Source organism: Rhodnius prolixus, unplaced genomic scaffold (assembly GCF_049639745.1).
Source record: "Rhodnius prolixus isolate KJV_2025 unplaced genomic scaffold, Rpr scaffold_36, whole genome shotgun sequence".
Lineage (NCBI taxonomy): Eukaryota > Metazoa > Arthropoda > Insecta > Hemiptera > Reduviidae > Rhodnius > Rhodnius prolixus.
In genome coordinates this window covers 827,926-842,132 of record NW_027411639.1, presented here as the reverse complement: position 1 = coordinate 842,132, position 14,207 = coordinate 827,926, and the positions used below count along the sequence as shown (strand labels likewise).

At 37.5% G+C, this 14,207-nt stretch overlaps 2 protein-coding genes across 2 annotated transcripts in view; one reads left to right on the top strand and one right to left on the bottom strand.

Annotated features, from left to right (window-relative positions):
- The window catches only part of LOC141462340 (suppressor of lurcher protein 1-like), a 71,512-nt gene that overhangs the window by 41,845 nt on the left and 15,460 nt on the right, over positions 1–14,207 (top strand). The window contains exon 4 of the mRNA XM_074144129.1: positions 4,363–4,610. Coding sequence (XP_074000230.1) covers positions 4,363–4,610 — 248 coding nt within the window. The remainder of the gene's footprint in view (positions 1–4,362; positions 4,611–14,207) is intronic.
- LOC141462339 (uncharacterized) lies at positions 7,455–10,903 on the bottom strand. Its single transcript, XM_074144128.1, has one exon. It carries the CDS (start codon positions 10,526–10,528, stop codon positions 7,625–7,627), a length of 2,904 nt encoding a protein of 967 aa, XP_074000229.1. The 5' UTR covers positions 10,529–10,903; the 3' UTR covers positions 7,455–7,624.

Sequence of the window (14,207 nt, the reverse complement as noted above, 5' to 3'; positions counted from 1 at the left end):
AAGTAATAACCTGATGTATTCACACATTAACATTAACTAACATTAACATTTACTAGCAACTAACGCTATTCATTACAGTCACCATTTACAACAGTCACAACAGTTTACTGTTACTTATTCACTACGTAACGCCACAAAACTGTTCCACGACTGACCCCTGGTCCACACTGCACCGAATTGCGCTAGACTCAACCGCACTAGCAAAGCTCTACTCACGAACTGACTACCTGCCCAACTGGCTAACACTGAAGCACTCCGTAACACTGACTCTCTCAAAACTATCACTTCCAAAGTGTCTCCCAAAACTGTCTCTCAAAGACTCACTCAAAACTAACTGATTAAAACTGATTAACACTCGTTAAGAACTCCTTAAAACTCTAAAGACTCCTTAAAAACTGACTTCTCCAGCGGCGTCGGCCTCCTTTTAACTGCGTGCCTCCCTCCAACTGGGACTGCCCTCCTCCAACTCTCTGAGCATAAGTTTCCACGCCCTCCTGACGTTCATTGGCTGGAGAAAACATACTGCCACCACCTCAGCTGGGGCCGCCCTCCTCCTACTCTCTGTCTCGCTCCTACCTGTCAATCACTGGCTGGGAAACCACATATGCCACCACCCCAACTGAGGCCTTTCTCTTAGCTGGCTTTTACACAGGTCACTAACTCCTTGAACAATCTAGCCCTTTCCTTTCTAGTTCAGGTATAGACCGGCCCTTTTGTCTACACAGTGGTGGCCTGATACCGACTTTGGTCGCTTAACCCCTAGAACAATCTAGGCCTTTCTTCTCTGCCACAGGTAGATACCGCCCTTTTGTTTATGCAGTGGCGGCCTGTTACTGACTTTGATCGCTCAACCCCTAGAACAATCTAGGCCTTTCTTCTATGCCCAGGTCAACTTCGTTACAATATTCTTTACAGGAGCCGTTCACTGCACAAATCGATTAACTCCACTTTTTTAAATATCTTAAATTTAAGTGTCAAAGCACTTTGTTCAGTCATAGCTTTTTTTATTTTTAATAAATCTCCCAAATAATAAAGATTAACACCATTAAACGACCAAAAACATTTGTCCCCAATAAATATTAAATAATTGATTTTGGAAGCCATTTTGATTAATTCCGTGCTCTAAATCGTTAGTAAATCGTTGCAATAATTAAACTCAAATGCAGTAGCAGGCACTGAATGATAACAGTAAATTTATTTAAATTTATAAAGAATTATAACAACAAAGTACATTATTTCATCGCATTTCTCCATTTTGTTGATTTATGGAGTTAATCAAGTTGTGCAGTGAACGGCTAATATAAAAATTGGTATTATTTTTAGTTGGCGAGCAGCACATATTCTTGATAGAGAGAATCATGAATATAAATGACTATGAAGTAGTTTATATTGAACATTATAAAAATATTACACAGGGTGTTCCAATTAAAACGCACCAATCGCTAATAACTTTTTAGGAAAGCGGAAATCCTGAAAAACCCATTAAATAAACTATATTTTTTTGGGTCTACTTTTCAAATTTTCTAACCCCGATGCTGTATCTTGGGTTACGGCCAAAAAACTGATTGGGGGTTTCATAAGGACCACTGGTTTGGCCAATGATTAAGAAAACTACATTAAAAAAATGTGAAAAATGACCCCGTTTCGATATCCCTAATATTTGTCGAGATATTTAAGATCAAAGTTACAATTTTATCTTATTCGTGAACGGTTTTCAATATTAATTTTCCACCAGAAATACACGTTTTGGGAGGTCTTCTGACTGCAAAAAAAAAGAAAGTTATTTGTGACGCAAAGAACTAAAATAATAATAATTGAAGATTTTAAAAAAATGTAGCGTGGGAGAATCAGGATAAATTTGTTTTATCATCAAATAAAAGCAACCAGCACATCAGTTTAAAGTACCTCGTATGCAAGACTTCTTGTCCTATGATTACGATAAGAAAATCTTGATGGATGTTTGCTTTTATTTAATGGATTTTTTTTTTTTTCAGTATTTCCGCTTTCCTAAAACGTTATTAGCGAACTATTATTGGTGAGTTTTAAATGGATCACCCTGTATATTTACTATACGTACAAATTTGTAAAAACAGGACTTGTATCCGAGACAAAAAGTTACAAAAAATTGAAAAAAGTTATTCAAATATGAAAGAGATTGTTGTCAGTAAAAATTATCATCGATTTTGACTTTCGGCGTATTGCGGCTTTATCAAAAAGTTAACTGAGGCTAGGTTTGTTGCCTGGAGACATAAAGAATTCTACGTTCTCGGAAGTTTTCTTTATAGAAGCTTTTATTGACTCGTTGTTTCTTCAGTCGTTTTTTATCAAAGAAAAGAAAATGGGATTTTTTTATGGTTTTAAACAAGAAAATTGTAGATTATAATTGTAGATTATTATAATAAGCATTAAAAAAATTATTAGCACATTTTAAAATCACGAAAATTCAGCAATGTACCAAAACTTTATTTAGGAATAGTGTACGAGGTGTGGCTATTAAATAACGAGGCTATTGCTATAAATCATTTTATTTTAAATTTATACATATCTAGTTATTATCACCTTCAATATACACCCCTTCCCTATCCCTACAACGCTCCATGCGAATTTACCATTGTTCGAAACAGTGCTGGAAGTCTTTTTCTGTGAGCCCCTGCATGACGCGTGCCGCTTTTGCTTTCACAACTTCAACGGACTTGAAATCGTGTTCCTTTTAATGCAGATTTGACTTTGGGGAACAGATAAAAGTCACATGGGGCCAAGTCAGGCGAATAAGGCGGATGGCCTAAAACTGGGATGTTGTACGAGGGTCGTTTGAAAAGTCCGTGCAAAGTCAGAGAGATAGCACTACTGGCGCGTATCGAGGTTATGTTTAGTTAGTAGCATCTCTTGGAAGAACACACACCAAGTTTCAGCCAGATCGGTCTATTTCTTTGTGTTTGGCATTCGTTTGAATCGAGGAAGTCGAGTGATTTTCAAATCGTGTGAAGTGTTGCAAGGACGGTTTGCAGCTGTTCCAGAAGAATCCGCAGGACTTTAAGCGTCGTTTCGTCACTGTGGATGAAACATGGATAAATCACTACACTCCTGAGACCAAAGAACAATCTAAACAATGGGTTACCAAGGGGGAATCTGCGCCAAAAAAAAAGGCGAAGACCGTTTCTTCGGCCGGAAAGATTATGGCGACTGCCTTTTGGGATTCGCAAGGAATAATCCTCATCGACTATCTGGAAAAGGGTAAAACTTATTACAGGTGCATATTATTCATCGTTATTGGACCGTTTGAAAACCGAGCTGCAAGAAAAACGCCCACGATTGGCCCACAAAAAAGTCCTTTTCCATCACGACAACGCACCAGCTCACAACTCAGCAGTTGTAGTCGCAAAATTAATGGAAATAGGGTTCCAACTCGTTTCACATACCCCCTATTCTCCAGACCTGGCTCCCTCGGACTACTATTTGTTCCCCAATATGAAGAAATGGCTGGCGGGAAAAAGATTTTATTCAAACGAGGAGGTGATTGCAGAAACGAATGGTTATTTTTCAGACTTGGACAAATCCTATTATTCGGAAGGGATCAACAAACTAGAGCAGCGTTGGACGAAGTGAATAAGCCCAAAAGGAGACTATGTTGAAAAATAAAAAAGGTTTACCCCAAAAAATTAAGTAGTTTTTATTTTTGCACGGACTTTTCAAACGACCCTCGTACTTGGCTAGAAACGTCTTGACAGACATTGCATTGTGGGCCGGCGCGTTGTCTTGAACCCATGACTTGTTCTTTCACAGATCGGGTGGTTTTTTCCTTACTCTTTCACGGAGTTGAGCAAGCACCTCACGGTAGTAATGTTGATTAATTATAATCGATATTTTCATCCGTTTTGGACGTGGAAGGGCGACCCGGGCGGTCATCATCTCCGACGTCTTCTCGGCTATCTTGGAAACGCTTGACCTTCTCAAAAACATGCGCACGTGATAAACATTCATCGCCATAAACTTCTTTTAATAAAAGATAAGTTTCAGCAGCGGTTTCACCAAGTTTCATGTGAAATTTCACGAAATTCGTTGCTCTACTACATGTGTAGTATCATGTTTTCGGCAAAAAGTAAACTAACACCTCTTACACAAACGACGGTTCCGGTCAGACTGATTTTTTCTACAAACACGTGAGACGCTTCAATCGAAAGAGAAGGCTTTACGCTGCACAGCTGTCATTCGTTAGGATTTAGCGCAAGCATAGTTCTTCTGAAGCAGCATCAATCACGTTATTTAATAGCCACACCTCTTATAATTTAATTTTCTAATTCAGGTTATTTTTTTTTGAAAAATTTAATAAACTGATAGATTGGCTTCACTATTTTGCTACAGGTGTGATCTCAGTTCAGCCAGTGATTACGTAGAATTTTCCAATTTCATTGGTTTAGACAGGAAATATACCAGACAATGTGGACAGATTAGCTCTGGTATGGTAGTGGAATCTGAAAGGAAATTCTTCAGGGTCACCTTTAAATCTAATGATAGACTCGATGCGACTGGTTTCAACGCTTCATATCAGTTTATTGAACAGGTCACCATAGCGCCAACCACAACCATCACGCGCTCTGCTGGTCATCCAGGTATGCAGTTTTATTAACATAATTACGGAATTTGCGAAATATATTACAATGTCACCACATTTACAGTATAACAATATTGTTTATTGGTCAACCTTTTAGAATTTCACGCCTTCAATTTTTTGTATTGTTCAACCACGATCAAATTCACTGTCATTAATTTCAACTCCGCTGCAGTATCCTTTTTTTTTTTTTTTTTACCCCGTCAGATTTCGGATCATCATCCACCTTCAGGGAGTGAAGATATCAGAAAGTGACAATAGTTTTTCTCTGAAACTCAAATTTCCTAGTAATCCTATTTTTGAAAATCCATTTTCAAACAAACTCCGAAACTGGTCAAAATTTAAAGAAACAACATTAACAATATCATTAATTCCTTTTTTTTGTACTATAAATGCATCAATTCTAATCCGACGAATTCATTATTTCGTAAAGTAGTTAATAACAGCTTTAATGGTCGAAATAGATGTGTATGAGCATTGAACTCACAAAGTGATGCATTTTTTTAAAGTAACTTCATATGTACTGCATTCACGAAGATCTATAACCTCTATGTGACCTCTGTTTGGGAGAAAAATTGTTAGCCTATGAAAGCCAGTGAAAGCAAATGAAAATATAAGCCAAAAATAGAATTAGAATTCCGGGACCCAAGCTCCACAGCACTGCAGCCGCAAGAGGCTTGTTGTGCCAGCCCCTTTCTTAGATCTAGGGTACGAACCCTCCCTTCCTAAAGAGGTTGAGGACTTTCCCTACTAGTTCTTTTTGCGCTACTATCTCCTTATTAGGTCTCAGCGTTCCAAAGGTTTCTTAGCGCAACCGCTCGATCGCAACACAATCGAACAACAGGCGAGAGGCCGTCTCCTCCTCTTCCTGACACAATCTGCACAACGGTTCCCAGCTAATAAGTTTCCCATCTTGTGCAAACATAAAATTGTGGAATGAACACAGACTAGTTTCTCTTACTCCGAGAGTTCTAACTTACAATTTTTCTTCAAATCATCTTACCATCATTATACAGCTTGTAAAATATTACCCAGAAATAATTTAGAGAATCTAACCCACAGTACAATTTATGAATTCAGAAAGAGTTACGGGCGATAGAGGTTATTAATTATTACTATACGAGGTGTGGCTATTAAATAACAAGACTATTGCTGTAAAACATTTTATTTTAAATTTATACATATTTAGTTATTATCACCTTCAATATACACCCCTCCCCTATCTCTACAACGCTCCATGCGAATTTACTATTGTTCGAAACAGTGCTGGAAGTCTTTTTCTGTGAGCTCCTGCATGACGCGTGCCGCTTTTTCTTTCACAGCTTCAACGGACTGGCATCGTGTTTCTTTTAATACAGATTTGACTTTGAGGAACAGATAAAAGTCACTTGGCGCCAGGTCAGACGAATAAGGCGGATGGCCTAAAACTGGGATGTTGTATTTGGCTAGAAACGTCTTGACAGACAATGCAGCTGTCTTGATGGAGAACCTGACTTGTTCTTCCACAAATCGGGTCGTTTTTTCCTTATACTTTCACGGAGTTGAGCAAGCACCTCACGGTAGTAATGTTGATTAATTATAATCGATATTTTCATCCGTTTTGGACGTGGAAGGGCGACCCGGGCGGTCATCATCTCCGACCTCTTGGAAACGCTTGAACCACTCAAAAACTCGCGCACGTGATTAACATTCATCGCCATAAACTTCTTTTAATAAAAGATAAGTTTCAGTAGCGGTTTTACCAAGTATCATGTGAAATTTCACGACAATTCGTTGCTCTACTACATGTGTAGTATCATGTTTTCGGCAAAACGAAACTAACATCTCTTACAAAAACGACGGTTCCGGTCAGACAGATTTCTCTACAAACACGTGAGACGCTGCACAGCTGCTGTCGGTCGTTAGGATTTGGCGCATGCGTAGTTCTTTTGTAGCAGCATCAGTCTCGTCATTTAATAGCCACACTTCGTACTCTGACGGAGCTTAAAGAAAGGAAACAGGAACCATCTGCTTATCACATAATTTCGAAAATATGAAGAAGTTCAATTATTTTGAATTCGATTTGTCCGAGAAAAAGAAGTATAGCGCACAAATCGAGTGTAGAATAACGGCAGTTTGTTGGTGTTTTTAAGCCCTACTAAAAGTGTTAAACTTTCTTATCTATCAAGTGAAGCGAATATGGCAATATATAAGACATTTAAGAGCGATAGTGACGTACGCCAGGGAGAAATTGATGATCACAATATTGAAGATAAACAGTACAGAAGAACGTAATTTTGAAGTATTTAATCTATTGCTTTACCCACCTCTGAAACAGTCTTCTACTCTCTATATTCTGAATAGCTTTTTCGCATTATTAAAAACTTCCATCTTTTAGTTGTCTGTGGAGCCTCTGAAATTAATTGAGAATTAGTGTTGAAACAATATAAAAAACTTATTTAAAGATAAGATGTTTCTTATTTTAGTGTGATGAGGGTAGTAGGTTAAGAGGTATAATTACCAATTTGGTGTTTAGAAAACTGATTAATTCAGTGGATCAAGTTTCTTCAAGCAGCGGACGGGCAAATTGGAATCGCTTATTACCAGAGCGGAGTGCGAACGACTCTACAACTAACTTCCCAACTGGCTCACTCTAGCGGAATATTAACTAAACTCAACCATTTAATAACTTCCTTTTTGGAAAATTCACCACAGTCACTACCATTGTTTCATCTACTTTGCTGTGGATAAATTTTAAAGAACTCGAACTTGCAGTTTCTGTAAAAAAAAAAGTGACATTACGAAAACATTTGATAACAATTGTTGTCTCCTTCTTTCTGGGAACAAAAGGAAAACGCAAGAAAGATCGAACGACAACCTTTATTATACACACAGTAAAATCAAAACACAACAGAATACACAATATATAATATCTTTTTTCACATTCTCCGCCATATTACACACAGTAAGTCCCTCGTACACACTCTCTCAAACAGTGTTGCCACATATTCGGCCATCCTACGTTCTAAATTGGCCTCAATTTAAGTCGTAGTCCTGGAAGTAAGCGGGTGCCCTTCTCTTTCGTTTGTGCACATTTAAGGGTGATGATCTGAAGCCCTCTTCCTGTGCATCGACCACTTCTTCTTCTTTTTCCTCTTCTGTGTTTATTTGGCCTTCCTCATCATCTTGTCCGTCTCTCCCGGGTTTCCAAATTTTCATGTCGCTGGCGTGGACTGAGGTGGCAAACTGTCGTCCCTCTTTACCCTCTAGGTCCGTCACCGTGTACGAATCTCCTCCACGTGCAGCAGTAACAACCATCGGTCCTCTATATCGTGGTTGGGTCTTCGTGGGCACTCCAGTGTGCCCCATCGCTCTCCTGACAAACACCAGATCGCCTATCTCAAAGGAAGTCGCTTCACATGCCCTCAGGTCAAATAACTCCTTCATGTATTGCTGACCATCAAGCACTTTACTTCTAATATTATCCTGTAATCTTTCGGGTCGGTTGTATTCGGTCTTTAGGAACTCTCTCAACCCTGAATCTATACTGGGTAATCGTGGATGGTAACCGTACAAGGCCTCAAAAGGTGATTTTCCGGTAGCTCTGTTGATATTAACGTTGAGGGCCATCTCACATTCTTCCATTTTACTGTCCCAATCTGTACCATCTTCCTTTAAGGTTAATGATCTAATCACGGGTAAAACTGTTTTATTCACTCTCTCCACCATCCCGTTGGCCCTTGGGTGTCTCACAGAAATCAGGTTGTGTTTTATGCCATAGCCTTGGCAATACTCCTCGAATTGTTGACTGGTGAAAGCTGTTCCTCTGTCGGATACGATCATGTCCGGTATTCCTCTTTCCATCACTAGCTTCTTCAGGCATTTCAACGTAGTCGTGGTTTTCACGTCCTTTACGGGGTACAGTCTCACGAAACGAGTGAGATTATCAGTGACGACCAGAAGGTGCTGGTTGCCTTTCCCACTCTTCACGAAGGGTCCCAAGTGGTCCGCATGTAAGATAGCAAACGGCCTCTTCCCGGGTGCGATAGGGTGAAGTTTTCCTCTTTTCTTTCCTTTCTTAAGCTTCACTTCTTCATTCGACTCATTTCTTATCATTGTGCAGAAAGTTTCTTCTCCAACAACTGTTTCTACAAGATTGATGCTAGCTGGTGGTAGATTAACATTCTCATGTACCATAATCACAGACTTTGTTGATGCTGGTGAATCTATCTGTATGTTTTTGAAAGGATCCTCTTCTCGGTAACCAATCTTCAACATACCATCAACACTACAATAAGCCACATGAGGTTGGTCTAGCCAACTGCGACCAATTATCATTTCATATAGTTGGGCCTTGTCTGGAACAATTAATAACTTCACTTCCGTGCCCAACACTCCGTCTACGCTAAGTACAGCATTCGTCCATTCTTCTACCTTTAAAGATTCGTGACTTCCTCCAAAACCAATTAGCTCTGTCTTGCCAGGAATTCTTCTCAAGTCAAAACGTTTTGCTACTGAGTCTCTGATAGTGCAATCTGATGCCCCAGTATCTACAAGGCAATGAGTAAAGGAATCTCCATTAATTTGTACCTGTTTTATATATTTCAGACAAGTAGGATTAGGTGCCTGAGCAATCACATTGATCTGACTATCCTTTGTGCAATCCTTAGCCACATGTGTTGTGTCCCCACACTTCCGACACTTTCTTTCACTTGATGAATTTGGACATTCCCTGGACAAGTGTCCCTGTTTGCCACAAGCGTAACATCTAGGATTAAAATTTTCTCGTGGGCTACTTTTTCCTGAGTTTTCTGTGCGTCGGAAGAATTCTGTTTTCTTACTACTGACACTCTTAGCCCTACCTTCGTTAGTATCATCTTCACTTCTACTCGATGAATCTTTATTTTTATTTTTCGACTCTCTACTCTGAGTGCCCCAATTCTTTCTAATTCTCTGCAAACGGGCTTCGTTAACTCTCTCATATTCCTCAATAGAGTCCCTTAATTCGTCTTCGTCGTGATGTGTGATACTTAATAGATGGTCACTAAGCTCTTTAGACCACAGTCCTTCAATAACTTGTAACTTGATCTCCTTAAAGGGTAATTTCAACTCTTTACACAATCTTACCTTTTCCTGCAGGTAATCTTCAGTATCTTCTTGTTTTCCCTGAGCTCTATTTGCCATTTCCCTCCATTTAGTTCCCGCATCAATCTCACCTACATAAGTTCTTTTAAATTTACTTTGAAAATCATTCCAGGTTCGAACACTCTTTGATTGAAACCAGTCTTTAGCCGGTCCGGCCATACTTGCTCTCGCCGCCTCCAATTTAAACTCATCAGGCCATGCGTGTAGTTTAGCGATGCTATTCAAGGCCTCTAACCATGATTCTGCCTCATGCCGTGGAACTTTACCATTAAACTTTGTGATATTATTCTTAAAGTCTGGAATTATCTTAAATTCTTTTGTTTTGTTCATGCTTAAACTTCTGATCAACGCTTCATTTTGCGCTAGCATTCTTAAAAGAATAGAATTCTCACCAACCTCTGCTGTCGCTTGATTTAGTGGGGTTTCGATATCGTATTTTTCCTCCTCAGAATTTTCATCATCAGAGTCATCTTCATCACCCGAGTCTGAAAAAGACCCTAAATCATTTAAACTATAACAAATCTGTCTAGCTTTCTCTTCCACTGAACCTCCAATATCTAATCTAAGAAACTTGCAAACCGCGATTAACTCACTTTCTTCGAATCCCAGGACAATTTCCCTAATTTTACTATTAAACATTTCGGATCCTGGCTCTAACTTGAACCCTTCAAATTTCCTTAATCTCTTTCGGTTCGCTCTATCTCCCTCTCGACTAAAAATTAATTTATAAATGATCTTGATCGTCTTTGTAGAAGATTCTGATATATTTTTTTTCAACCAAATAATCTTTTCCATTGTCTTGTAAATAAATGAAACAATTTCGTCAGCACAGAAATAAAAGTTATTAAAAATTACTTACAGTATATTGTCCAAAAGATATAAACGAACAAAGAAAACAACTTAAAATTTATATTTAACTTCTAAATAAACTTAACTCTACTTAAGCGTCACAATTACACACAGTCTTTCAATCCTTTTACACAATTTGTCTTTATATCTAAATCTACATAAATCTAGATCCCTATCCCACTTCTGAAATTTGTTGTCTCCTTCTTTCTGGGAACAAAAGGAAAACGCAAGAAAGATCGAACGACAACCTTTATTATACACACAGTAAAATCAAAACACAACAGAATACACAATATATAATATCTTTTTTCACATTCTCCGCCATATTACACACAGTAAGTCCCTCGTACACACTCTCTCAAACAGTGTTGCCACACAATATTCTCATCAAACTTTCTCTTTCTGCAGTTGGCGATCTTAAATTTTTCTTACAAATTACAATTTGTAAGGAAAAGTAGTTCAACTCAATATTATACTCGTACATGTCCAAGTCCTGACGGAAATTTGTCTTCAAATTCGGATTATTTGTTATATGTATATTTAATTCTATTTTAATACTTAATAGGTAGTAAGTTCATACATACACTGAAATGGCACTTTCCAGAAAAATTCATCTCCTCTCTTGCCTAAAGTGTCCTTATTGGGATTTCCAATCAATAAAAAAGGTTTCAAAATGAAAAGGTTACACAAACACTTACATTTTTTTTTTTATTTATTTATTTGTAAAGTTACACTAGCGCTAGACACGCTATAAGTAACAATGACAATATCTGACATCGAATATCTAATTGAGGGGAGAAGTTACCCAGCAATAACACTCCCTAAGTCATCTCTAGGATTAGCTACTCTCCTCAGAAGAGGCCACTGGAGTTTTAGTCGTCTGGGAGGATGATCTGGATGGTGATGAGACGATAAATGGCGGACAAGGGGATTGAAATGAAAGTACAAGTTCTGATGAAAACTTTTATAGAGAGTTCGTGCAACCTGACCTATAAACGGAATTTCGAGGTCCGTATGGATAGTTAGATTTGAAACGTAAAATGGAGTGCGGACAATTTTAGACTGAAGAGATTGAATTCGTTGAATATTGGAGCGTTTCGTTGAACCCCACAGTTCAATACCGTACGTCCAGGCGGGTTTTAGTATGGAATTGTAAATCAGTCGTTTGTTGTTAAGTGAAAGTTTTGAACGTTGGTCTAGTAGTCTTTTAAGTAGTCGATAACGCCTGTTAACTTCAGTTCGTTTAAGTCGTGTATGCGGGTTCCAATTCAGTCTTTTGTCTAAATAAAGCCCAAGATAACGGACAACATTGGCAGGAGGAATTGGAATTGAGTCATAGAAGATCGGAGGAAGAGTGATGCGGCGGAGAGTAAAAGTAATATTTTGAGATTTGGTTTCATTTAACTTGATTTTCCATTTTTTAAACCATTCCTCAAGAGAAAAGAGATGAGTTTGAAGGTTTCTGTGTGAAGTTACCGGATCAATGTGAGGAGAAAGTATCGCGGTATCATCTGCATAAGTTAGAAGGACAGTTTCAGGATGGATTGGTATGTCTGCAGTGTATATAACATATAGGATAGGTCCTAAGATGCTTCCTTGAGGAACACCCGCTTCAATACGATGTTTAGCTGAAAACGATGTCCCGATTTGAAAATGACGATCAGACAAATAGGACTTCAAGATGAGGAAATGAGTGAACGGAAGAATGCCCTTGAGTTTCCAGAGCAAGCCCGGGTGAACACTTACATAAAATAGAATTCTGGCTAAGAAATGTCGAATTAATAAAATGTTTACTCTCCGGCAGGGCTCTAGTCCACCTGTCTTCTTCAACCTTGGACTCTTCATAGTCAAACGACTCACGGTGGAACCCACACTCGAGACATAAAAGACAAACAATGATGAAACCAGCGAAACTTCTTTTCAGACTACTTGGACGATGCTCAAAATTGCCAATAGAACTTAAACGTTTAATATACAACACTATTCTCAAACCTATGTGGACTTACGGACTAGAGCTGTGGGGTTCAGCCAAACCTACAAACATACGGACTGTGCAGACATTTCAATCAAAACTACTCCGACAGATAGCTGACGCTCCTTTCTACTGTGACTTACCTCACTCTTCACAACGACCTCAACATTCCCTTTCCATACTGCTCTCTCTACTTGCTCTAATCCTCTCGTAAAGTCTCTCGCCTCCTCTGACATTCCTGACAATACTCGCCAACTGAATCGTCAATAGCTCCAAGTCTTCTTTAATATCTGAAGATTATCATCGATTTACTGTTGGGAGCTACCACTGTGTAGTTTCTACAGTAGTTTCTATCCTTCTGCTCTTCACGCACTATTTCATCTTCAGCAGATTTACTTATTATTTACTGGTACATAAATTTATATACAAATTCTAAGTTGCTAAATAAATTTAAAAATAAAATAAATTAAGTTAACCTAAACTCAAGCATGTTTTATTAAAGATTTAAATACATAGAAATGAAAAAAAATGTAAGTATATACGAAAAAATCTTTTTTCTGCAACCATGTAGGGAAGTTCTCATTACTCAATTAAAATCAGCTGTGTAATGCCCAACTTCCCACACTAGTGGGGAAAAATTCCCATTAGTGTCACTTTCCGCACTAGTGTGTGGAAAAACTTTATTGTGCTTCCTTGATATAAGAAGTTTTGTTATTAACATAAATATTTTCTGTAAAACTTTAATAAGCTTATTTAACGTAACTAAATAATTAAAAAACGAATATTAAAAAATAAAATAAAAATTGAAAGGAATATAGAAATAAAAATAATACTTTAATAAATAATTAGATATTTTTAATTATAACAGTTAAAAAGGTTATAGTGTTACTTTATAGAAATTTAAAATGGATTCTAGTGATTCCTGTTTAGAAAACACTCCTCCATCAATAAAAGAAACAGCAGAAAATGTAATAAGTAATGTGAATACGTAAGTAATGTAAATAATTGTAATATAACAATAAATGTTTATAATAAATAAATTACTTTTTGTAGACTGTAAAAATGAAATTTTTAATTTTTTTAGTTAATAAATCTAATGGTTGCAGAAAAAATATAATATTTAACTCGAGTGTTAAGTATTTTTCTCACACTCGGCAATTTGCACTTGCACTCGCATCGCTTCGCTCGCTCGTGCGTGCAAACCCTGCCTCGCGTGAGGAAAAGTACTACTTTCCACACTTGTTAAATAAATAACTATTTCCGATTCTTTTCTTTATATTTTTTTAAAATAAAATTTCAGTCAATTCATTCAATTCATAAAATTAATTCAATTTGAACCTGCAAAGGCAGAAGCAAAATTATAAATCCTAATGGATAAAACATTTACAATATAAATAAATTACAATAGAATAATGAATCAAGTCGCATTTTTATTGATGAAATTTATCTTTTTATCTATTAAGTTGTCTGAAGAAGATTACTAATCTGGGAGAATTAGCTTCTAGATATTGAACACTAGATTAGCCAGAGCAAAAGATTAAAGAAAAAAGAGTGAATCGTACCAATTTAACTATAAAGAATCTAAATTGCTACAAGTAATTTCATCTTACAATTTTTGTTTAATGTTAGTGTTCGCAAAAAATGTCCAACCCA

Coding starts and splice junctions, on each gene's coding strand:
- LOC141462339 (XM_074144128.1), bottom strand. CDS start 10,528: ATGGAAAAGATTATTTGGTTGAAAAAAAATATATCAGAATCTTCTACA.